The 26,206-nt window shown below is 46.1% G+C and overlaps 1 protein-coding gene across 3 annotated transcripts in view; it reads left to right on the forward strand.

Moving 5' to 3' along the window:
* LOC102458593 (ras GTPase-activating-like protein IQGAP1) overlaps nt 1-26,206 on the forward strand; it is a 564,033-nt gene that overhangs the window by 457,734 nt on the left and 80,093 nt on the right. For all 3 annotated transcript variants that reach the window (XM_075916962.1, XM_075916963.1, XM_075916961.1), the window contains 11 exons: nt 549-639; nt 3,606-3,773; nt 4,095-4,237; nt 6,191-6,361; nt 8,550-8,633; nt 10,283-10,354; nt 10,445-10,514; nt 10,941-11,149; nt 18,998-19,153; nt 19,586-19,749; nt 25,365-25,589. In XM_075916962.1, the coding sequence (XP_075773077.1) occupies nt 549-639; nt 3,606-3,773; nt 4,095-4,237; nt 6,191-6,361; nt 8,550-8,633; nt 10,283-10,354; nt 10,445-10,514; nt 10,941-11,149; nt 18,998-19,153; nt 19,586-19,749; nt 25,365-25,589 (1,553 nt within the window). The remainder of the gene's footprint in view (nt 1-548; nt 640-3,605; nt 3,774-4,094; nt 4,238-6,190; nt 6,362-8,549; nt 8,634-10,282; nt 10,355-10,444; nt 10,515-10,940; nt 11,150-18,997; nt 19,154-19,585; nt 19,750-25,364; nt 25,590-26,206) is intronic.

Consider the following 26,206-nt stretch of genomic DNA (forward strand, 5'->3'; position numbering starts at 1 on the left):
TTACCAGTTGCCGGTTAACCAGTACTCCCCCCCCTATGCCCCCCCCCCCTGTCCCCAGAACAGCCCCCATGGCAGAGGACTTATTGGGTGATATTTACTGGGCACTGTTTAACCAGTACCCTGTAACAGCCCCTGCGGGCAGAGGACTTATTGGATGATGTTTACCGGGTACCAGTTAACCAGTAGTCTGGAACATCCCCAAAGGGTGTAGGGCTGCTCCAGTCCATGGGGGGGGGGGAAGGGGGGAAGTAGAAGCCAATCCATTCCCCTGCAAGCAGGGCCACTGCTTCCAACCCATCCCCCCCTTCTGCACAGCAGGGGATGACAGCGGCAGCCAGAATACCTGTGCAGTAGCTCTGAGCCCCTGCATGGGGCTTATTAGGCAGCTATGCAGCTTGGAGGGAACCCTGTAGAGAAATGTGGCTTTTTTTCTTCTGTGGATGAAACTTAATGTGTGGACGCTTTTTCTGTGTGCGCAGATTTCTTCACTAGGCAAAATTGTCTTAGATGTGCAGCTAAAGATCGTTTTTTTTCCACTTTTCTTTTAGGACACTCATGATGAGACAGCTGTGCTGTGGCTGGATGAAATTCAGGATGGGATTCATCGGTCCAACAGGGACACAGAGGAGGCTCAGAAATGTAAGTTTCATATCAAGAGTGTCTATTACTCTTCATAATCAGGCACCCTCGAATTTTCTAGAAGATGCTTCAGCTGTAGAATGGTCACTATGTGTATGTGAGAGCGCATAGTGTGCCCTGGAGGAGTGTTTTAGGGGGAGTAGGTGTGCATAATGCAAGGTGAGGCTAGACTATGAGCTTATTGTAATGATGTTATTTTTCTACAGTATGAAGTCATCTTCTGAATACATCCCCACATCTGATTCAGTATTTTTAACCACTGCAGTACATTGAGCAAATGTCTTCATCACATGTCACAAAGTAATGGCTAACCTAAATCTTTATCCTGAAGTTGCAACCAATTCATTACTTGTTAGTGTTTGTGTGTCTATGTGCGTGTGCATGCACAACTTAAATGATTTCATCCAGTTTATATTCTACTGTATTTGTGTATGCTAAATATAATCTGCCATTGGCTTTCCCAGTAATTCCATTTTATTAGATGCTTTTGGAGTCCCTCAAATTTGCACTGATTTTTACTAACCTAAACAATTTTGTACATCAGCATTTTTCACCTGTGGTGTTCTCTACAGCTTTCAGATACCCTAAAAAAATCTTGAACATTAGGTCTGGCACTGATTAATGGGCACCTCACTATTAACTTCCTTTTTGTCTTTAGAAACCATGGTTGGTTCCTGCTCTTTGCTTCCTATCTCAATCGTTTTTTCAGTTCCTGAGAGAATTTTTCATCTTATCTTATGGTTTTCAGTTTCTTTGATGGCCCGTTATAGACTTCTCAAAAGCCCTTTGAAATTCTTTCCACTAATTTCCTGTACAGAGCCTCCCTGGTCTGGCGCCCTTGGGACCTTGATCAGTCCCAAATTCTGGATTTTGCCAGGCCAGGGGAGGTGAATTCCAGCTCCTCTGCTGATGGACTCCTGGCTTTCCTGAGGTCCATCAGCAGACCCAGTGGGGCTTCCCTCCAGGCTCCATGCCCCCACCTGGCTCCCAGGCTCCCTGCTCCCTAGGCCCCGGTAGCTGGGCTCCATGTAACTGGTTAGGCTGCACAGCCAGTCCAATTCTGGCTGCCAGGGGAGCTCCATAACCATGGCTGGGATGAGCTGCTGGGTCCTGGTCTGGCTTCTGGGCCAGCTCCGCACCCCTGGACAGCGTGTGCCATAGGGCCAGGCTCTACTTTCAAAAATTGGGTTTGTTTAGTTTAGAAAAGAGAAGACTGAGGGGAGACATGATAGCAATTTTCAGGTATCTAAAAGGGTGTCACAAGGAGGAGGGAGTAAACTTGTTCTCCTTGGCCTCTGAAGATAGGACAAGAAGCAAGGGGCTTAAACTGCAGCAAGGGAGGTTTAGGTTGGACATTAGGAAAAAGTTCCTAACTGTCAGGGGGATTTAACACTGGAACAAATTGCCTAGGAAAGTTGTGGAATCTCCATCTCTGGAAATATTTAGAGTAGGTTAGGTAGACATCTATCAGGGATGGTCTAGACAGTATTGCATCCTCCGTGAGGGCAGGGCACTGGACTTGAAGACCTCTCGAGGCCCCTTCCAGTTCTAGTGTTCTATGATTGTATTCTTATTCTCGCATTCTGTGTAACATTTATCAGGTGAACCTACTAGCATCCTTTGTGTTGAAGATGAAAGCAAAGTAGCTGAGCCTTTTGTCACCTCCAGGCATCTGCCCCCACCCCACTCTTATTAGTAATGTTACATTTTTCTTTAAATTCTTTTTTTAACCCTGAAATGTTTCATAACATATATTCTTCTTGTCTATTTCTTTAATTTTTAATATAAACGTATCACAATAATGACATTACATGACTTAAAAATGCATGCTCACTCCACTTACCCACATGCCTGAAGCAAGAGCTCTGGAGTGGGGAACTCTGACAGTGCGAAGTTCTATGCCATTGGCTCTAGGATGGCACATGGTGCATCTCCACTAGAGTGACTCAGCAGATCTCTTCTTCAGTGCTTCTAGCAAGTGTTCAGGGGTGGTAGTGTTTTAAATACAGACATACACTTTCCTTAGTCACAAAGGTGACTATGCACTTAGATTTTTTGCATTTCCTCTCCTTCATTTCCTTGTATGTCTGTAGATGGTCAGAAAAGCAGACATTTCATATAGTGACCTAGCCAACACCAAGTTTAAGGATGTATTATGGACACAACCTAAAGTCCTTCAAAATATGGTAATGGATTTGCATGCTAATCATTGTCTTCCTAATAGTCTTTGATGCCCATATGTGGCTGAAGGTCTTTCTCTGCAATTCCATGTAAAATAGCCCCTAGAATTTTATCCATAATGTACTAAAAACCATTAAGTAAACTTGAGCTTCTGTTCCTGTGAGTACCAATACAATAGATCATGGTGCCTCCATGAGAACATGCCTAAATGGGCAATGTGTGGTAGGTGAGCTATTGGAAGGTTATGCCAAGAAACATCCATCCTGAGGAAAGCTGATTTCTGCTGCCACATTCCAGTCAGTTTCTATCAAACAGACCTGTAGTGTAGAGTATCTGCAAATAGTCCTCTTCACACCTTTTAAAAAGTATTGCTGCTTGAATGTGGCCTGTTCTGGGATTCATGTGGAGCTCTCTGTGCACTAAATAGTGACCAATCACTCTGATTCTTCACTTGCAATGTCATCCCCAGTGGCACTACCCACAGGTCGTGACCTCTCAGTTGCTCTTCTCTGGACTGAGAGGTGACCTGCAAGAGGGATGGCTAGGATGCTGTGTGAAGTTGTGGGTCTAAGTGGAAAGGGCAGGGTGAAGTGAAACTAGAATGTCTGGGAATGGCCATATGCTCTATTGAAGACACTTATTTCCTAAAGGTGTTCACCTGATGTCTCTTTTCCCCCACACCCAGAGAAATCTTCACAGTTGCGTTTCTATTCATTTGGGGTGTGTGAAGTAGACCACAGAGCCCCGCATGCCAAGGTCAGCAGCTCTTTTGTGTGTTTTCTAAGTTTCCTTAGGAATTCTGGCCATTAATGAAGCAGTGCTCCATGGGGATGTGGGCCAGACCCTCAGTGCCCTGCGCTCGTCTGATGTCGGATTGTATGGAGTCACTCCAGAGTGTGATGAGACATATCAGCGTGACCTGGCAGAAGCCAAGAGAGAGAAAATGGCTGCAGGTGATTTCTGGAGTTATACAACTGATTTTTAAATGGTGAACTGCAAGCAGAGAGCAGATGAACCTCAGCTAGTAGAATGGAAAGCTGAGGCCACGGAAAATACTCTGTTTGGAATGGAATCTGGGTTTGTGTGGAGGGGATGGGAGGCTGCTTTGTAACATTTAGAAAATATATTTTTACTTGTATATTAGGCTGTTCTGATAGGTAGCTATACTCTTAAATCAGCAAAGTGCCGGGACAATGTGACATCTCTCTCTTGCTAGCTGCACTGAACAGACCATGCTTTCCCTTAAGCTGTTGTACTTCCATTTCTGTTCCTAGGGGACAATGGCAGTGAGTGGGTGAAGCACTGGGTGAAAGGAGGCTATTACTATTACCATAACCTGCGAACCAGAGATGGACGCTGGGATGAACCCTCAGGATTTGTGCAGAATAATACACAGCTCTCCCGGGAGGAAATACAGGTAGGAGAATAACGTGTTCATTTTCTCCCTGAACAAAGAGCAAGTCCTCTGCAGTTGCTCACCTGAGTAATTCTTTGCAGAGTTACTCTAAGAGTTAAATCTTAAATCCAAATGGAAAATGTTTAAAAAGAACTAAACCAAATAATTTGCTGCTACAGCTTCCTCTTAGCGGTGCCTTTTGGTATGTTCCACCATGTACTTTTGATTTTGTTATGCTGTACACACGCACTTCACCCTTTCTAAGGGGGGCTAGCAGATTTTTAAAGTAATAGAAGACTTCCCCGGCATTGCCTGGGCCCTTCAGGGCAGGGGGCTGGTGGTGGTAGCCAGTGTTCCATCTAAGCTGAGGGGCTGCACAGCTTCACAGGTGATTAATCAGCCCCTCCCAGTCAGAGGCTCAGGGCTCCATGTATGGAGCTGACTGACTGGGTGGGGCTGATTAATCACCTGTGAAGCTGTGCTGCTGCACAGCTTAGAGGGAACACTGGTGGCGGGGGCAGGAGGCTAGGGGAATGGGAGGGTGAGAGTGAGGGTTGGGTGGCTAGGAGGGGATCAGGGTGGGGCTTTATCTCTTCCCTCCCTCCCTTCCCACCCAGCCCTTCTCTCTCCCCGGCTGCCGAGGGACCCTCCCCTCCCGCGTGGTACTGCAGCCAAAGGCCAGGGGAGGGTAAGAGGAAGAGTTTGGGGCAAAGAGGCTACTTTTACTCAGTCTAGGGCTAGTGGCAGGCAAGATGTCAGAGCCCCATCCCTGCTGGCTTCTGCCGTGGTGGTGCAGCTTCCCCATTGGTGTCTCTGCAGTACAGCTCAGGCTTGCTGCCCCCAGTGGCCACTCTCATTATTACATCCGTCCTTTCACTGCCCCCTCCCTTTCTATGTTATGGAAATCAGTCCTGTTCCTGGCACTTCCTGTTTTGTTGCTGCAAACAAACCTTGGCCTTGCTTTACATTAGGAGAATAGGAAGCTACATGCCCAATTTGGTGGCCCTAGCTCTTACCATTTAGGAGGAGTTCTTGAACAAAGAGATTCAGAGACAGACATTTCTAAAATATATAGATAGATTAGAGAAAACTTACCCGGCATTGCCTGGGTCCTTTAGGGCAGGGGACTGATGGTGTGGAGGGGTGCAGGAGTCAGGGGAATGCCTGAGGGATGTGGGGAAGGCAGGTAGATCAGAGCATGAGGCTGGGGGTGTGCAAGAGTGAGGGTTCAGGGGTGTGAAGGGGCTCAGGGCAGCGTGGGGGTTCTCATCTGGTGGGACCTTCTCCTTCTCCCTTGGCCAGCAGGGGCCATGTCTCTGCCCCTCTAGCTGGCAGGGCTTTCTCCTTCTTCACTCCGCTCCTCTCCCTGCTTGCTGCAGCCAGGGGCTGAGGAGGAGCAACTTACCTGGTCGGGTGGCAGGCAAGATGCTGCGTTCCAGCCCCATCACGCTTCTCTCTTGATGGTGCAGCTGCTCCCGGGGGTCACTCTGCAGTGACAAGTCTCTCAGAACAGCAGGACCCTCCCTTTCCATGTTCTTGAAAACAGTCCCATTCCTGGCACTTCCCATTTTCCTGGCGCAATCAAACCCCCCTGGCCTTGCTTTAAGTTTGGATAAGAGGAAGCTGCCTGACAAATGTTGTGGCCCTAGCTCTTACATTTATGAGGAGTACTTGAACAAACGGATTTGCAGACAGACCGATGGATGCACTCTAATATCTATAAATCAGTGCATTTGACCTTGGATCCACTTACGAGGAAATTCCTGCTCTCAGAAGAAATTATATAGAGGAGCCACTTGAGCGCGTTCACCATAACTTTGAACTCAGGATCATGCTCCAAATGTATGTTGAGAGATAATTTAGGGGATGTTGTGCATGATACAGATATTTGATTTACCATATTGATTTTTGTCTGCTCACTCTCTGTCCTTTCTCCTTTTGTGCTTTGCCTTGTTTCTTCCTCCATGAATTCAGAGCTCAATCTCGGGAGTCACGGCTGCATACAACAGAGAACAGCTCTGGCTTGCTAACGAGAATCTGATAACCAGATTGCAGGCTTGCTGCCGTGGGTACCTTGTTCGCCAGGAATTCAACTCCAGAATGAATTTCTTGAAGAAACAGGTCCCTGCAATCACTTGTATCCAGGTAATTAAGTCCTGTCTCTGTGTAGGGAAGGGATACTCAACTTTGGAAGTCCTGGGGGCCACAATGATACGCTCAGCACATGACAAGGGCTGCAATTTAAGAGTTGTTGTATATACGTACAAATATATATGCAAATAGCTGATTTCACACTGACGGGCATGAATACAAGATTAAGGCAAGACTACACCACATGCAGGCCCCATTTAAGTCAGTTCTGCTGATATTAATAAAATTCAATGTTTACCCAATTTCTACCCATATGACAGCGCTTTTCATGAGCAATGACAGTCCAGGAATTTAACTACTAAAACGCATATCAATAGACCACCATTATATTGCCTCGCCATTGTAGAGCGTGTTCCCAGTGGAGGCCGTGTTCAAAGGATCCCACCCATTGGCCGCATGTTGAGCCCTGCTAAACCCAAACCGCACCGCAGGCCGCAAACAAACAGGCCATGGGCCACATGTTGAGTAGCTGTGATCTAGGAGTTGTTATTTCTGAGTCTGTATTATGTACAGTGGGAGACTGTTGTTTGTGAATAATAGTAGTGCCTAGAAACCAGAGTTTCTAGGTGCTAGATATAGTACAGATATGTAACAGAAAGACAGCCCCTCCCTGAAGAGTATTTTGCTGATGTATTTTTATGATCAACTAGTAAATTCCTCCTCAGGCAAAACGGCAGGGAGAGGAGTATGTCAGAGAAGACCCTCTAGTGGCTTATTCTTTAGTGAGCCATTGATATTTGTTTTGGGGACAGGAGTATGCCAGTGCTTTGTGTTGAAGATTTTATCTGATGAATTGCTCAGTGATGTACACTGGGGCTGCACTAGGGTTGAAGCATATTAAAGTTAGTGAATTAATTCCATCTCTTGTGGGAATTCTGTCCCATACTGAGGATGCACCCTGACACAGTTGTATCCTGGGATCTGCTTTCTGTCTCTGAAGTAATGTGCTTGTTCCATTTTTATTAGCTTATTTCAAGCTGGCGATATCTAAGTTGTGAGTGGACAATTATGAGCACTCCCCCAGGAATATAGGGAATGTTTCAGAATACTATATGACAGTGTATGCGATAGCAAAAAGTCTGAGAGAGTAAATTGTACACACAGATTTTATAAAATCCCAACTTGGACTGGATTGTCTCATGAAGACAACCCCTGTCTTTGGAAAAGGGGAAGAAATTGAGGGCAGGGAAGGTAGCCTGAATGGCAAGAGAAGAGGTCTTGGGGTATTTCTACACATAAAAATAAAGTTGACCCATATTAGGTCAGTGTATAGCCATTGCTATAGTAATTACTATGGTGGTACATATTCACATTGCTCTCCTTGGATCCGTTGTGTGCATTCTCACTAGGAGCACTACCACCGATCTAAGAGGGGCACTGTTGGGGAGCTGAGATACTGGTCTCTGCCAGGAACACACCTTCTCCACAGGCTCCCTGACTCCCAACAAGCTGCTCCCCATCCCTTGCCACCCTGTTCCCTCCCAGAAGCAGGGAAGAAGCCACCCAGGCAGCCATCATAGAGTGGTAAAACTGACAAAACAGGCAGGGTTCCCAACCTTGGGTGGGTAAGGCAGGAGAAACATTCATGTCCTGGCTCCCTGTTGGGAGTAGGGTCCATCTGCCCAACCCTTTTGAAATTGATGAGAGCTAACAGCTGATGTAAGCAATAGTGCGTTTACAGTCACCGTCAGCATAACTACATCAATATAAGCTCTCTGCCTCCCTTATTGTTTCAGTGCAATAAAGGGCACATACATCAGCAGAACAAGGCTGTAGTGTAGACATTGACCTAATTAGGGTCTGGACTGTGCTAGCTGACTTAGGCTCACGTGGCTCAGGCGATGGGGCTGTTCAGTTACAGTGTAGCTGTTTGAGCTCAGGCTGAACCTTGTGTGGTGGGAGGGTCCCAGAGCTCAACCTGTGGCCTGATCCCAAATGTCTGCAACACACCTGTGAGCCTGAATCAGCTGGTACAAGCCAGGTGCAGATGTCTAACTGCATTGTAAATGTAACCGTGGCACATACAACATTTTCATATACATTTAAAAACAACAAATCATGAATCTCTACTTTTATACCTGGCCAAAGGCAAACTTGGGAAGATGACCACCACTGGGCTGGTCACAAAGTAATAAATGCCCTGCACAGTAACCTTGTGTGTCTGTGTGTTCTCTGGTTTCAGTCTCAGTGGCGTGGCTACAAGCAACGAAAGGAATACCAAGATCGCTTGGCCTACCTGCGAGCACACAGAGATCAAGTCGTGAAGGTATGATGTCTTGGAAGTATCTGCTCATTAGAGGTGGAAAAGGACTTTCAGGTCCTATCGTCCACCCTCAGGAGTCATGGCAGAATCATTCAGTATCATGGATTATGACTGTTTTTAGGTCTTTGTCCAGTGTAATTTTTTAAAATCACCAGAGCCGCTATGTCTTTTCTTGATAGAAAATTCCACTGCCTCCCCAGTCTCATGGTCAGAAAGTTTTTTCTAATGTTCATCCGATATCCTTAAATTTACCCCATTCTCCTAATTATATGAGCCAAAATAATCCCTATCCTTTCCTGGCCTCAATATCCTTTAGCTATTTATAGATCGTTAGGATTATTCTTATCAATAAACTAGGTAAATACAACTTAGATGGGGCTACTATAAGTAGGGTGCATAACTGGCTTGATAACCGTATTCAGAGAGTAGTTATTAATGGTTCACAATCCTGTTGGAAAGGTATAACAAGTGGGGTTCCGCAGGGGTCTGTTTTTGGACCGGCTCTGTTCAATATCTTCATCAACGATTTAGATATTGGTATAGAAAGTACGCTTATTAAGTTTGCAGATGATACCACGCTGGGAGGGGTTGCTACTAATCTGGAGGATAGGGTCATGATTCAAAATGACCTGGACAAATTGGAGAAATGGTCTGAGGTAAATAGGATGAAGTTTAATAAAGACAAATGCAAAGTGTTCCACTTAGGAAGGAACAATCAGTTTCACACATGCAGAATGGGAAGCGACTGTCTGGGAAGGAGTATGGCAGAAAGGGATCTAGGGGTTATAGTGGACCACAAGTTGAATATGAGTCATCAGTGTGATGCTGTTGCAAAGAAAGCAAACATGATCCCAGGATGCATTAACAGGTGTGTTGCAAGCAAGACACGAGAAGTCATTCTTCCGCTCTACTCTGCATTGGTTACGCCTCAATTGGAGTATTGTGTCCAGTTCTGGGCACCGCATTTCAAGAAAGATGTGGAGAAAATGGAGAGGGTCCAGAGAAGAGCAACGAGAATGATTAAAGGTCTAGAGAACATGACCTATGAAGGAAGACTGAAGGAATTGTGTTTGTTTAGTTTAGAAAAGAGAAGATTGAGGGGAGACATGATAGCAGTTTTCAGATATCTAAAGGGGTGTCATGAGGAGGGAGAAAACTTGTTCATCTTGGCCTCTGAGGGTAGAACAAGAAGCAATGGGCTTAAACTGCAGCAAGGGAGGTTTAGGTTGGACATTAGGAAAAAGTTCCTAACTGTCAGGGTAGTCAAACACTGGAATAAATTGCCCAGGGAGGTTGTGGAATCTCCATCTCTGGAGATATTTAAGAGTAGGTTAGATAAATGTCTATCAGGGATGGTCTAGAGTAAGTACTGGGTCCTGCCGTGAGGGCAGGGGACTGGACTCGATGACTCTCGAGGTCCCTTTCAGTCCTAGTATTCTATGATTTGCTGTTCTGCCTCCTCATCTGCAGTTTAGCCAAAATTTACATATTTAGCTCTTTCAATACTTCATCATGAATCAGTCCTTCAGCTCGCTGATAATTGTTGCATTTTTTTAACTTCCTCTTAATTCCTCAATGTCTTTTGGCAATAAGGTTGTTGTGTGTGGGATCCTGTCATGGAGTTTATATCTGAGTGTTGTCTTATTTCACAGATTCAGTCAGTAACCAGGATGTATCAAGCCAGGAAGCAGTATAGAGAGCGGCTGCAGTATTTCAGAGACCATGTAAGAGTCTCCTTGCTACACTACTTTTTAATATATACTTAGTGCATTACAATGTGAATGAAATTATGAGAGGTTTTTTTTTCCTCCTAGATAAATGACATTGTAAAAATCCAGGCCTTCATTCGTGCAAATAAAGCAAGAGATGACTACAAAACACTCAGTAAGTATTGCCCAGGGAATGAGGCTCGGATAGCTGTTGATTCAGTATTTCCATGGCACGTTGTTAATGTCATCTGCAGCACTAGAGACTGTGGAAGAATAGTATATGAAAGTTATTTGAGGTGGTATTCCTTTGGGAGCACCGAGGGTGATAGAAGTTTTAACTCCAGACATCACTGTAGATATTTATGGGTAAAATGCCAGCTTCTCAATTAACCGTGGCATCGCAAATTGGCCTAGATTTGATATTTGACTCTTTCCTTTGTTGCTGGTTATGCTCACATGTTGTCCCAAAATGAGTAATTTCAAAGCCTGTTAGAATCTGCTTACATTCTGTGGTGATAGAAAGATTATTCATATGCTGTTAAAATGTGTATTCAGTGATTTTTTTTTCCTCCTTGCTTGATGCTTCTTCATTTCCTCATAGTTAGTGCTGAAGACCCACCTATGGCTGTGGTCCGGAAATTTGTCCATTTACTGGATCAGAGTGACCAGGATTTTCAGGAGGAGCTTGACCTAATGAAGCTGCGTGAGGAGGTTGTAACCCTAATCCGAGCCAATCAGCAATTGGAAAATGACCTCAATCTCATGGACATCAAAATTGGACTCCTTGTGAAAAACAAAATCACATTGCAGGTATGAAGCTCACGGAGAGAGAAAGCTGAAGTACAGAGTCCAGCATATAGACCAGTTAGTGGAGGGAAACAGCCCCTGATATTCTCTCCTTGCTCTTAGCTATTTTGGACAGTTTTACTAATTGAACAATCAGTCCCACCATGGGGAAGGAAGTTCATGTGAAACGGGAACTTCCATGCATGGTCAAGACAAGTGGAAGCTGTTGGGGATTCAGAAGGACAAGTCAGTGTTATAGCACATCTTACAGCAGGAAGGAAAATAAAAGCTTGAGAGAACCAATGGGCAAGAAGAAACAGATTGGGGAGATGGGAGGGGGCTTCTGAGGTAGCTGCCAGAGAAGTGTTTGTTAAAGAAAATGGTGATTGTTCAAAACCAGGCATACAACTGCTATGCCTCTTTAATTTTTAGTTGAGAGACTGTAACACCAATGTCAGCACAGTCTCTGTCCCAGTAGCTTACACAATGTAACATAATTTTGCCTGGCACATATTAAGCCAAGGGAAGGTTCTAGTGTAAATTGTGGCAAATATACAAGGGGGCTTGTTGTTAAAATGCTTCCTAGAGAGGGGAGACTTATCTGGAGACAGCTGAGTGATTCAAACATTCCAGAATTATAACCTGGTTCTGTTTTGCTGAGTGTTCTTGAGTCAATTGCTTAATCCTTCTGTGTCACCTGTGTACATCTCTAACATGGCGCTGACCTGCCTTACACATGTAAGAATGTTAGGGAATTCAGACCCTTTACTCTGGCGCATAAGCAAAATACTTCTATTTTGATGCTAAAATGCCCATACTCACAGGTACTGTAAAAGGAGCAGCAGCTGGAGCCAATGTCTAAAGGTTATAACTCCTACTGAGTCCCACCATCTTTCCCTCTACCCCATACAGAGCTTTCCCACCTTGCCCACCCATCATCATCCTCAATATGGCAAATCCCAAAAGGACCTGACCTTTCAAATAGAGCACCAGTTGCATCAATCTCTGGCAAAATGCTGAAAGTGATTGGGTTGTATTCTCAGTTTCTGTTCATCTCTGGCAATTTTACTGTGCCATCGAATGTACCATTCACATGTTTGCTAGTTACGTAGTGACATACCTTATTACAGATGCTTAAATTCATTGGACTTGCGTTGTGCTAATAATTCTGTATAAAAAAGGCTGCCAAAACTTAACCAGAGGTGATTGGAGATGGTACTAGGTTCCGTTTGTAATAGCTTTATCCTTCTTGTAATGCTTGTGTGACGAGGTGCAGTCACAGAAGATTCCTTGGGGGTGCTTCCCAGGGTGCCATTCACCTTCCTGCTCTCTGGGGCTAATCAACACTCTGTCCTGCTGGGCCAGCTCCCTGGTCTCCCCCAGCTGAGGACCAGAGTTGAGATCACTGCCGCCCCAAGAAGCAGTACAGACACCGAAACTGCTTTGGTCCAAGGAAAATGCAGTTTTGGGCCCAGCTTCCTGGGATACCACTCCCCAAATGGGATCAGAACCCCAAATGAATTATTGAGGTAAGCCCCCTTTAGCAATGAAAAGGGGAATGTACATACTGGTTGCTGGGCTTGATAGTAAATAGTGATTTGATTAAGTACAAGCAATAGGGTTTAAGTGGAAATAAGTAAGAATAGGCAGAGCAAAGTAGATTACAGACTTAAAACAAAAAACGCTTAGCCAATTCTAACATTAAAACCTCAGTACAAACTTCTTATAAACTCGTTACAAACTCACCCTAAAACTGTTCCTTTTCCAGCTAAGCCTTCAAACCACGTACTACCTCTCCCGGGGGTCTTGGGTTCATTCCCTTGCCTATGCAAGACAAAGACCCTGCTAAGCTTCCCATTGCTTTTTGGACCTTTTCCATGAGGAAATTCCCTGGCCAGTTCCTACCAGTAGGGAGGTCATGTGACTTCCTAAGACCAACCATTTCTAAGACGTAAAGGACAAAAGACTAGTTCCATATGCTTGCCCAGACATTGAGGCTTCCCAGCATTGGAAACACTCTTAATGGCTTTCCTTAGCACGTTTCAAACCCTCAAGCATTCTGTACTCCATGTGTCTTAGTTCACACACAAGAGTGATGCACACACCAAAATAAGATCCACAGATCCAGCAGATTATGACATGGAGATTGATAGGTTAGAATGAGATAATTTGTCTAAAGCACCTTGGAGTTAGGCATGTTTGTACCCATAAGTCCATTTCATAAAGCATGGTGGGGGCAGTCCATCCCAGCTTGTTCATGTTACATTAAATTAATGGAGATTGCCTATCTCCTAGAACTGGAAGGGACCTTGAAGGTCATTGAGTCCAGTCCCCTGCCTTCACAGCAGGACCAAGTACCATCCCTGACAATTTTTGCCCCAAATCCCTAAATGGCCTCCGCAAGGATTGAACTCACAATCCTGGGTTTAGCAGGGCAATGCTCAAACCACTGAGCTATCCCTCCCCCCATGTTGATTCAGATCAGATGTGTGCACACGCATGTGCACAGTAGCCAGAATTTTTTCCCAGCAGGAACTATTGGGTCTGCCTGGATGCCCCCTGGAGTTGTGCCTTCATGGCTCCCACTATGGAACTCTTCTGACCCGCCACCCTCTCAGTTGCTTATCATCAATGATGGTAGCTGGGACTTCCCTTGTCCTTGCTGCTGCACGTGACTTAGCACTTTGATTCCTGTTGGACTCACCTTGCTTATTCAGTTAGTGTAGTTTAGTATAGTTAGTCACTTGTGAGTTTCCATTACAGGGTTTCAGTGGCCCTTCTTGACTCCATGGTCTTTCCAAGTTCAGGGTTAGAACCATGGGTCTTTTTCAGGGGCTGCTTCACTTGTCTGCAACCTTTATCCCATCATGTCCAAAGGCTGAGCAGTTATCTCTGGTGTGAATGCCAGCAATTGCAGCACTCTTGCCAACATCAACAACAACTGTGGTGCCCTTTTCGATAACGTCCTCAGTACCAGTAGCTCAGGTTATGGCACCAGCTCTGGCACCGACACTGATGCTGTTATTGATGCTGCCTGTGCTGTCATCGTTTACCACCACGTGGTGTTTCAAAGTGGCAGCGCCACACAGCTGATCCCAGGCTCAGCTGTGCAGTGCTGCTGCTTTGAAGTATCTGGTAGACGCAGCAAAGTGGCGAGGGAGGGGAGGCGGGGAATCAACTAGTCCTTAACATTCTTACTGCTTCCCCCAGCTTCTATTGGTCAGGAGCGGCGATCCAATAGAAGTGGCTATCATATACCTAGACTTTAGTAAGGCATTTGATACGGTCTCGCATGATATTCTTCTTGATAAACTAGGCAAATATAACTTAGATAGGGCCACAATAAGGTGGGTGCATAATTGGCTGGATAACCGTAGTCAGAGAGTTGTTGTTAACGGTGCTAAATCCTGCTGGAAAGGGATAACAAGTGGAGTTCCTCAAGGGTCTGTTTTGGGACCCGTACTGTTCAATATCTTCATCAATGATGTAGATATTGGGATAGAGAGTACGCTTATTAAGTTTGCAGATGATACCAAACTGGGTGGGGTTGCAACTTCTTTGGAGGATAGGGACATAATTCAAAATGACCTTAGCAAGTTAGAGAAATGGTCAGAGGTAAACAGGATGAGGTTTAATAAAGAGAAATGCAAAGTGCTCCACTTAGGAAGGAACAATCAGTTCCATACATACAAGATGGGAAGCGACTGTGTAGGAAGGAGCATGGCGGAAAGGGATCTAGGGGTCATAGTGGACCACAAGTTGAATATGAATCAACAGTGTGATGCTGCTGCAAAAAAAGCAAATATGATTCTAGGTTGTATCAACAGGTGTGTTGTAAGCAAAACTCGTGAAGTCATTCTGCCGCTCTACTCTGCACTAGTTAGGCCTCAGCTGGAGTACTGTGTCCAGTTCTGGGCGCCACATTTCAAGAAAGATGTGGAGAAATTGGAAAGGGTACAGAGAAGAGCAACAAGAATGATTAAAGGTCTAGAGAACATGACCTATGAAGCCAGGCTTCATGAACTGGGCTTGTTTAGTTTGGAAAAAAGAAGATTAAGGGGGGACATGATAGCGGTTTTCAAATATCTAAAAGGGTGTCACAGGGAGGAAGGAGAAAATTTGTTCCTCTTGGTTTCTGAGGACAGGACAAGGAGTAATGGGCTTAAAGTGCAGCAGGGGAGGTTTAGATTGGACATTAGGAAAACATTCCTAACTGTCAGGGTGGTCAAATATTGGAATAAATTGCCAAGGGAGGTGGTGGACTCTCCCTCTCTGGAGATATTTAAGAACAGGTTAGATAGACATCTGTCAGGGATGGTATAGACAGAGCTTGGTCCTGCCTTGAGGGCGGGGGGCTGGACTCGATGACCTCTCGAGGTCCCTTCCAGTCCTATGATTCTATGATATAGCAGCAGTTGGCCTGCCAGGAGTTAACCCTGTCAGACCAGATCCAGCCTGCAGGACAGTATTTGCTCATCCCTGCAATAGAGGGAGTTTTCTGGCAAGCTCGATATTATGACAACCCCTTTGACTCATAGACTTTAAGATCAGAAAGGACATTCATGGTGATGTAGTCTGACCTCCTGCACATCACAGGTCACAGAACATCGCCCACCCATTCCTGAAATAGCCTCTTAACTCTGGATGAAGTCTGGAAACTGGTCAAGTATGTAACAGCTGATCTGCCGTGTCAGAGTTCTCTTGGGACAGGGTAGTGCTGTGCTGGTGGCTGCTTTGATGGCAGTGTCTAGGAACTTAGATTTTGTGATTGTGCACCTCAGGATGCCAGGCCAAAACTCCTCTCTAGTCTTTCTGGGGCGCTTCCATGCCCTTCTCAGACACTCTGCAAGAGTCAGAACTTCCTGAGCCTGGCAGTCCCAGGCTGGGTTTACAAGACCAAAATTGCATTGTATTACAGAAAGGCCATTATTAACACTAGACACAGCACTGCCCCCACCCCTTTCAAATGCTCCCACTGTTCATATACCTAGCACCGCTGACTGTCCAGGAGCGAGTGTCCATTACATATAGGACCCCCATAATGGTGAGTTCACCACAGGGGCAGCAGGAGAAAACCTAGGTGCAGTGGGATAGGGAAAAGGGACAGGAAAACCATTGGTGTAGCAGCACAGGTGAGGGTATCCCTTCGTGCAGCTTGGTAGGGGAAAAGGCAGGTAGGGGAAAAGGCAGGGGAAGGCCCTTGCAGTAGACTGGCAGAGAAATCCCTTTGTGCCACCGGCCAGGGATTCTCATTCTTGCCAGGAGCAGGGGTTTTCATGCCTGGTGGGATGGTGCTCTGGGCAGGTATGAAATTGGAAGAGCACTGTGGTGGGGAATGAAAGTTAGTAATGGCTGCTTAGGGTGAGCAGGGAAGCAAAAGAAGATCTTTTACTTGACTGTGGGTTTGGGCACAGTGCCAAGGAAATGTCAGCCTTCAGGAGACAAATACCATTTTTGCTTTGCCAGCTAATTTGAGGAGAAGGATGGCGCAGCTTTCGATGAGGTCTGTTGGCTGTCTGACTGACCCACCGCTGGGAGCATCACACAGAACCAAAAAGCATCTTTTCTCATAGAATCATAGAATGCTAGAACTGGCAGGTACCTTGAGAGGTCATCAAGTCCAGTCCCCTGCCCTCACAGCAGGACCAAGCGTCATCTAGACCAGCCCTGACAGATGTCTATCTAACCTGCTCTTAAATATCTCCAGAGATGGAGATTCCACAACCTCCCCAGGGAATTTATTCCAGTGTTTAACTACCCTGACAGGAAATTTTTCCTAGTGTGCATCTTAAACCTCCCTTGCTGCAATTTAAGCCCATTGCTTCTTGTCCTGTCCTCAGACACCAAGGAGAAGAATTTTTCTCCCTCCTCCTTGTAATACCCTTTAGATACTTCTATAACCTTTCTGCTCCTGGCAAGTCGCTTCGGTGCTTTCCAAGACCCAACTCACTTAGCAGACACATCAGCCACAGGCTGCGAGGGCTGCTTCTTCGAGGGGACAAAACAGCTCTTGACTGCAAGTTTCTATGGATGACGAGTCTTCCTCTGGCTGTGGGTCCCTCTCTCCCTCAGCACATTCTGCCACAGTTTTCTCCTTGGTGCACTGTTTAATGCCCCCTGACTCCTGAGGGATCTATGGTGGTCTTCACAGTGATTCAGCTTCAAGTATCTCGGTCAGCTCTTGTAGAACTTGCAGTTGTGGCCCAGCACCGGAGCAGCATTTTGCTTCCTGTGTCATGTGGGAAACATTTTGCAGCTCCTTCACTTAGACCCTTCATTGCAGTTCCCCCAGTCCTGGCCCCTTTCAGTCGTGCATCTAGGGTTGTGTGTGTAGGTAATATAATTCCTATGGCCGGAGCACAGCTGGATCTGGGATCGCCTCCTCTCCCAATCGCTTGTGAGGTCCAGCACTTTGGCATGGCTCCAACCTGGACTACTTCTGATGTGTAGTCAGGCATGGCCAGCTGGAGAGTTGCACTGAGAACAAATCAGGCATCAGAGCAAACAGGAAGGAGACTTTCAAATTTGAAAACTCAGAGGGCGAGTCTGAGAGTTGGTCAGTGGAGTAGAATTGCAACAGATCACCAGAGAGGTAAGGACAGGCATCGTGGGAAGGGTGCAGGAAGCCACTCGGCACACTACACTATGGTGTTTACACTGGCACACCAGCACACTATCCAGAGCGCATTAAGCTCTATGCTTCTTGCAGAGGTGGTGCGCACTAAGTTCCTTGTCAGTGAGAACACCCCTTACTGAGCAGTAATTTGCCAATATAGAGTTGATGTTAGGCGCACTAGCTTGGCAGTTTTCTAAATGAATGGTGCACTTTTATCAGCAGACGTGGATTGTCACTGTTGAGTTCAGTACATTTCGAAACTGATACATTGTGACTGTTAACTGATAACCTTAATGAAAACACAATCATAGTCCTAGTAAACCATGTGGGCAGTACCATCTCTGCTTAGGACTCTTCAGACCAGGGGTGGGGAACCTCAGGCCTGGGGGCCAGATGCAGCCCCCAGCTTGCCTGAATCCAGCCCCCTGAGGCTCAGCCACCCCCACCCCCCAGCACTGAGGAGCCTATGCTGGCACTCCAGGCCCCCACCCCCACACCTCCGGCTGTCTCACCGTGGGGCTGGAGCACACAAAATCTACTAGACTGGGCTTCCCTAGGCTCTGGCATGAGAGGAGAATATGGGGAGTGTCTTTCTTCTTCTCATTCAGGGGCCACATCAGTAAGGATTTGTGTGGGTGGTTTTTGCTTCTACCCAGTACTGAAATTCCTGTGAATACTGGCCAGGGTTCCTACCTAAGAATTTAAATCACCTATGATCTTGATGACATCTTGTTTCAGTTTCATTTAAGGGTTGAGTGTGTATGCTGAGGAAAATCTGTCATCTGCGGTTGTATTGTTGGCCTTGGTATTGATGGGACCATATTCTGTGATGATTGTCATTTTCACTCAGCACATAGTCAACCTGTGGAACTCCTTGCCAGAGGATGTGGTGAAGGCTAGAACTTTAACAGGGTTCAAAAAAGAGCGAGATAGATTCATGGAGGCGAGGTCCATCAATGGCTATTAGCCAGGATGGGTAGGAATGGTGTCCCTAGCCTCTTTTTCTCCAGAGGTGACGGGAGGAATCATGTGAGGATTACCTGTTGTGATCCCTCCCTCTGGTGCATCTGGCATTGGCCACTGTTGGCAGACAGGGTACTGGGCTGGATGGACCTTTGGTCTGACCCAGTATGGCCGTTCTTGTGTTCCATCAGTACAATGTTAATAGAGTTAAAAAAGACAGAGTTTTTAAAAATGTGAATGAGGATTTGGGGATTTAAAGTTAAATTTGAGTCTTTTTCTGTTTGTCTTCACAGGATGTTGTGTCTCATAGTAAGAAACTTACAAAGAAGAACAAGGAGCAGCTGTCTGACATGATGATGCTCAACAAACAGAGGGGAGGTTTGAAGGCTCTAAGCAAAGAGAAGAGGGAGAAGCTGGAAGCATATCAGCACCTATTTTACTTGCTTCAGGTGAGCAGCTCCCCTCTCGCTGCTTTTCCAGCTCCTGCCATGGAGATGTCTGTCTTGAGTCAGTCGTCTGTGCACTGTACTTTGGACCCATCATTGCCAACAGTTGTCTCTGTGGGAATTAATGCTGACTAGGGATGTAAAATTCTATGTAATCAGTTAACTAGTTTGATTAAACTGTGGCGGGTGAGAGGGCTGGAGTGGCCCCTGCCAGCTGGGCTGTAGCAGCACGCACGCACACACACCCCACCACAGGCAGGGACTGCTCCAGCCTGACTGTTCTGGTTCTTGTGTGGGGTTGCCGGCTCCCAGCCCTCTCTGGAGAAGCCCTCTGCCCACAGTTAACCAGTCACCTGCCAAGCATCACCCTTAATGGTTACCCATAATCTGTTAACATCCCTAATGCTGATGCTTCATTATTTGTTGTTGTTGTAGACTAACCCTACCTACCTGGCCAAGCTGATTTTTCAGATGCCTCAGAACAAATCCACCAAATTTATGGATTCTGTAATCTTCACCCTGTATAACTATGCATCCAATCAGAGAGAAGAATATCTGTTACTTCGGCTTTTCCAGACTGCACTTCAGGAGGAAATCAAGTATGTGGTGCCATGGCATTACTTAAGGGATGGCTTAAGCACCTGATGCCTGCTACATTGTTTCTCTCTGTTCATGCTTGGGTCCTCAGTTTCTTTATAAGAATCATTTTGGTTTCCCCTGAAGCACAAAGAAATATCTGTAACAGAGAGGTAGCCATGTTAGTCTGATCTTGGTAAAACACAAAAAGCCTCCATGTAGCACTTTAAAGACTAACAAGATGGTTTATTAGGTGATGAGCTTTCATGGGGCAGACCCACGAAAGTTCCCTATATTTCATGGGGAATATGATCTGAAGAAGTGGGTCTGCCCCACGAAAGCTCATCACCTAATAAACCATCTTGTTAGTCTTTAAAGTGCTACATGACTGCTAAAGAAATATCTGTGTAGCTTGGAGAGAAGTTGTTCATTGATAGCCACTGAGAGTGAAAACAAACCTCTTTACACTAAGTTTTAAGGTGATTTTATTTTAGATTAAAAGCATCTGCTTTCCTGAAGCAGCAAACTGTGGCTAATGAACCTGTTTTGGAAAAACTTGTAGCAAAATATAAAGTGATTTAAACTGCTGTTGTGCCTAGAGTAGCTCCAGATTTGTAAGCCAATAAGAAGCATAGTAAAGGAGAACCAGGATGACTAAGAGCTTGTCTATATGGCAAATTAGTGCACGCTACCCTAGAGTTCGAATCTACAATGCGCTAACTTGCCATGAGGACACTGAGCTTTGCAGTAGTATACCACTAAGCCAAGTTGTGGGGCCACACATGATGTTACTGCAGGGCAAGCTGGTACACTATATATTCACACGCTTGATTGTTACATAGCAACTTTCCATACGGACAGGTCCTAAGAAACTGAAATGCAGACTGAGCTTGTCCTGGATTTTCAACAGTTAATGAGAATGCAAGAGCTCAGGAATGCTATTGTGGTTTACATTTTTATAGGTGCTCCGTTTGTAGACACAGGTTCAGCATATTTTTGTGATCATGTCACACCATAGTCTAATTCCTACCAGTGCACAGCTGGGACCTCATTACTGAAAAACAATATAAACTATCACAATAGAGACGTTTCTATTCATTTGTTACTTTCATGCTTTGCCATATACTACTAAATGTAGTTCTTCGAGGGCTTGCTCATGCCAGTTCATTCTAGGCATGTGCGCATCCATGTGCACAGTACATGGAGATTTTTGCCTGAGCAGTATCCATAAGGTCAGCTGTGGTGTTCCTCTGAGTGCTGCATTCTTGCATTGGTATAGAAGTGCTGTTGACCCTACGCCCTCTCAGTTCCTTCTTAGCACCCTTGACGGTTGGTTAGAGCTTTGCAATCACAAGAGCATTAGCCTTTCTTCACCAGCCCATTGTCTGTCCGTCTTTTGTATGTAGTTTATGTGCTTATGTACAGGTTGAATCTCCCAAATCCAGGAGACTCTGGTCTGGCAATATCTGGTCCTGCTGGACCACAGAGCCCCATAGGTGGTAACAGGAGCCAGCTAAGAGGACGTGGGGCTGAGGAGCCCCATCTGGACCAGGCGGTGGTGGCTGGGGGACTCCTACCCTGGCCAAGGAACCCCTGCTGTCAGCTGGGCCAGGCAGCCGGGGAATCCTGGCCCTAACTAGGGAACCCCAGTTGCAGCAGGGTTTCCGGTGACAGGCGGCCCAGCTGGGGACTCCCCTTCTCCCCCTGGCAGCAGGACCGGTGGCGGCTGGATGACCCTGATTTGGAACCCCAGGATACTCCTTATGACATCAGGGCTGGATTAGGCAGCCCCAGCCATGGAACCCATAGCTGAAGCAGGTCTGGCAGGGGCGGGTGGCCCCTCCTGGAGAACCCAGGGAGTTCCTAGCAGAGGCACGGTGTGGCTGGGCTATCTTGGCTGTGGAAATCGCAGCTAAAGCAGGGCTGGCAAAGGGAGGTGGCCCGGGGCCAGCACTAGCAATGGCATGGTGTGGCCCGGGTGATCCCCGCTGTGGAACCCCCATTGGCATTGGAGCTGGAGGCAGCTGGATAGTCCCAGCCTGGAAACTCTGGGGAACACTATGTGGGAGCTCGGCCAGCAGCAGCCAGGCTGTCCCAGCCGGGAACTCTGGGAGACCTTGGGGCAGTGTGAAGGTATCAGGATGGGGACCCTGTGTCAGGCCAGCATTAGCGGGGCCAATGGTAGGGCAGGGAGCCCGAAGGAGAAGAGCCCAGGAGCGAAGCAGCCCACAGGGAAGGACTGACCTCCCCTGGTCTGGCAGATTCCCTGGTTCGGGACAGCTCGTGTCCTGAGGTTGCCAGACCAGGGCGGTTCAACCTGTAGTTAAGAGTTCTGGCTGGGACTTCACCCTGGAGCAAGGCATGTCCTGCTGTCCTGGTTTTAAACCACACATCATGCAGTACAGATCCTGGTTGCAGTCTTCTGGGATATTCCAGGAGATTCAGGCCATTGTACAAAACCTTCTGCTTGTGGGGATAGGACTCTTCTTCTCCAAGCTTGTGCACTGGAGACTGCATGGTCTTAAAGGTTCCCATGCATCCTCTGCTCTTTGGGCCTCCATACTCCTTAGCAAGCTAAGAAGCTGTTTTCCCCACAGTCTCCTCACCTCCACAGCCTAGGGGCTTAGCTAGTTTGATTAGAACTATTGCAAAACAATTGAGTTAGGGAATGCTAGCAGCAGCTAAGGCTGTCACTGGTGGTAAGAAAGAACTGAGGAAGTAGGGGCCGGGGAGTGTCCTATATAGCATGGTATATGTGCGCCACTCCAAGGGGTGCTGGGGACCACAGCCCCTGGGGTAGTGCTTAGGGAAAACTTCTGGTGCCGGTGCATGTGGCAAGTACACACACCTATGCTGAATGGACCTGAGCAACACATCTCGAGGAACAATAGTTTCAGAAGAGATAACTATCTTTTCCAAGCTATGGCAGACCTCATCTTGTGTGTGCAAGTTTACCCTCTCACCACTACTCACGTGCTTGTGATTTTTGGGCCACATAGGGGCTTATGTGGTCCAACATATGCAGCTCCATCCCCAGATCCCTGCAGGCACTGCTGGCGTAGGTCTGTGTCCTCACACACACAGCATTGGATCACGTATTGTCATAACTCATCTGGTGGCAGAATCCTGCATCAGTGTTGGAGGTGGTTCCCTTTGTGGCTCCATCCCTGTCAGTTACCCTTGTCTCTGATGTCTCAGACCTGGGGTGGTCGAGTCATGATTGCTTCCTCCACCTCAGCATCAGGGAACTCAGAGCTGTTCCCCTGGCTTGCCACGCCTTCCTATCTCAAATAAAAAGCAGGGTGGTCTGGGTGCTGACAGACAATACAGCAGCTATGTTCTATATCAACAAGCAAAGCAGAGCAGATCATCTGCTCTTTGCCAAGTTGCCTTCAAGCTCTGTGACTTCTGTGTATAACACGGCATCCATCTCATAGTCACACATCTCCTTGGGGCCAGGAACAGTTGGGCGGATATCCTCAGCAGGACCTTCTTGTCTCACCGTGCGTGGGTCTTGCATCTGGACCTCGTCAGCATCATGCTTCAGAGTTGGGGATTCCCCAGGTGGACTTGTTTGCATCCAGGCAGAACCAGAAATGCCCCATTTTCTGCTTATTTCGGGGGATTGACAAGATCCCTGTTAGATGTTTTTCAGCTCTTACAGGTGTGGGCTCTGTTTTATGCTGTGCCTTTAATGCTGTTAATTCACAGAGTCCTTATGAAGATCAAGCATGATAGAATAAAGGTGATCCTCATAGTGGCGGTTTTGTTATGCCAGCACTGGTCTGGCATGCTTCTGAACCTCTCGGTAGCTGCTTAATTACAGCTACTTCTTCAGCTGAGACTGCTGTCCCAAAACCGAGGCAGTCTCCTGCATCCGAACTTAGTGGAACTGCTTGACTGTTGCATGGTTAAATATGGAGGAGCAGGAGTGCTCAGCTGGTATTCAGTTAGTTTTGTTGGGCAGTAGAAAGCCTTCCACCAGAGCAATCTTCCAGGCCAAATGGAAGCTGTTCGCTTGTTGGACCTCAGATAAAGGCATTCTGCCCAGCCAGGCCTCACCACAGTTAATCCTTGGCTATTTTCTGTATCTCAAGCTTCAAGGCCTGCCCCTTTCATCTATCTAAGACCACTTGGCTGCTCTCTCAGCCTTTTGTCCATCGCTCAAGGATAGACCATTTTTTTGCGTGAGGCATTTTGCTTAGGGAGCTTGTGGAATCTCCATGGTTGGAGATATTTAAGAGCAGGTTAGACACACATCTCTCAGGGATGGTCTAAATGGTACTTGTTCCTGCCATGAGTACTGGGGAATGATTTCTCAAGGTTCCTTCCAGTTCTGTGATTGCCAGGTTCCTCAAGGGCCTCAGGCATCTCTACCCACGTTTCTGGAAACCTCCTCTGCAGTACCTGAATCTTATGTTGTCATGGCTCATAGGGCCCGTGTGAGCCTCCATCGATACTGCCTGTGAGTTACCTGGAATGGAATCAACATGACTAGCACTCAAAGAAAAATGATTACCTACCTTTTGTAATTTGTTCTTTGAGATGTGTTGCTCATATCTGTTCCATTACCCATTGTCCTTGCCCCTCTGTTGGAGTTGTCTGCAAGAAGAAACAAGGGGGAGTAGGATTGGCGATGCCTGTATACTAGCCCATGGGCATGGTTCTGAAGGGAGTGCCACAACCATTCCTTTGGATATTGCTGAGGCTAAAATTTCTGACATCTGTGCACATGGGCCTGCTCACACCTGGAATGGGCTGACATGCGCATCATATCTCGAAGAACAGTTACAAAAGGTAGGTAACTGTTTTTATTCCTGTCTTTTATAGTGCAAGAATATATAACGAATCTTCCCTGTCCCCGTCCAAAACACACCTATTGTCTTTCCCTACAAAAATGTTTTAAGTGGTTTTTTTAATGCAGTAACAACTCAAAGCAAACTGCTACATTTCTTAGTTGAAGACACCCAATTTTGTGTCCTATGCCACTTCCTAGCACATCTGAGCTATGCATTATGGCTGTGTCTACACTGTACCCCTTTTCCGGAAAAGGGATGCAGATGAGACAAGTCGGAATTGCAAATGAAGCGGGGGATTTAAATATCCCCCGCTTCATTTGTATAAACATGGCCGCCGCTTTTTTTCGGCTCGGGGCTTTGCCGGAGAAAAGCGCCAGTCTAGACAGGATCTTTCGGAACATAAAGCCTTTTCAGAAAGATCCCTTATTCCTCTTAAAATCAGGAATAAGGGATCTTTCGGAAAAGGCTTTATTTTCCGAAAGATCCCGTCTAGACTGGCGCTTTTCTCCGGCAAAGCCCTGAGCCGGAAAAAAGCGGCAGTCATGTTTATACAAATGAAGCGGGGGATATTTAAATCCCCCGCTTCATTTGCAATTCCGACTTGTCTCATCTGCATCCCTTTTCTGGAAAAGGGGTCCAGTGTAGACACAGCCTAAGAGTCTATTTATTGGCCTTTTTCTTGTAACTTGTTTCATTGAAATTTTGTAAAACTCCACCAGCTTTACCAATAAAACCAGCATGTTTCGCCTTAAGAAGCGTAAATCATGAAATGTAAGCAATGCATAACAGGTAAAACTATTTCTAGTTTGTTTTTTTAATTGATGTTAATTCTCTTCCAGATCAAAAGTAGACCAGTTACATGAGATTGTAACTGGAAACCCCACTGTTATTAAGATGGTGGTAAGTTTTAATCGTGGTGCCCGTGGCCAGAATGCACTGAGGCAGATCCTGGCACCTGTTGTGAAGGAAATCATGGATGACAAATCACTAAACATCAAAACGGATCCTGTAGACATCTACAAATCTTGGGTTAACCAGATGGAGTCGCAAACCGGAGAGGCCAGGTATAGGAACTCTTACTACTTTGCTTTTTTACTTCTCAGCTGCCTTATGTTATCTGTTTTTTGCCTCTCTGACATCAGAATTTCTCTTCACAGTTTAAACTGGCTTTAAAGAATGTTTGACTCCTCAAATCAGTTCCTGTTGAGTAGTTGTAAAATTGATGATGGAATGTGATTTAGCTGGGTACATGTATCTGAAGTTCCAAGAAAGGGACTCAGCTTCCTACAGGAAAGGGAAATAGATCTTAGCATCACCTAGTTAATGAGACATGTAAAGGAAGCTTTCTGAGCTATAAGAGACTAGTTAACAGAGAATAGTAATAGAAATGTAGACGTGTTAGTCTGGTGTAGCTGAAGCAAAATACAGGACTATGTAGCACTTTAAAGACTAACAAGATGGTTTATTAGATGATGAGCTTTCGTGGGCCAGACCCACTTCCTCAGATCAAGTAGTGGAAGAAAATAGTCACAACCATATATACCAAAGGATACGATTTAAAAAAAATGAACACATATGAAAAGGACAAATCAAATTTCAGAACAGAAGAAGGATGGGAGGGGGAAGGTGAATGTCTGTGGGCTAATGATATTAGAGGTGATAATTAGGAAAGCTATCTTTG

This window comes from Pelodiscus sinensis, unplaced genomic scaffold (assembly GCF_049634645.1).
Source record: "Pelodiscus sinensis isolate JC-2024 unplaced genomic scaffold, ASM4963464v1 ctg56, whole genome shotgun sequence".
NCBI classification, from domain to species: Eukaryota; Metazoa; Chordata; order Testudines; family Trionychidae; genus Pelodiscus; species Pelodiscus sinensis.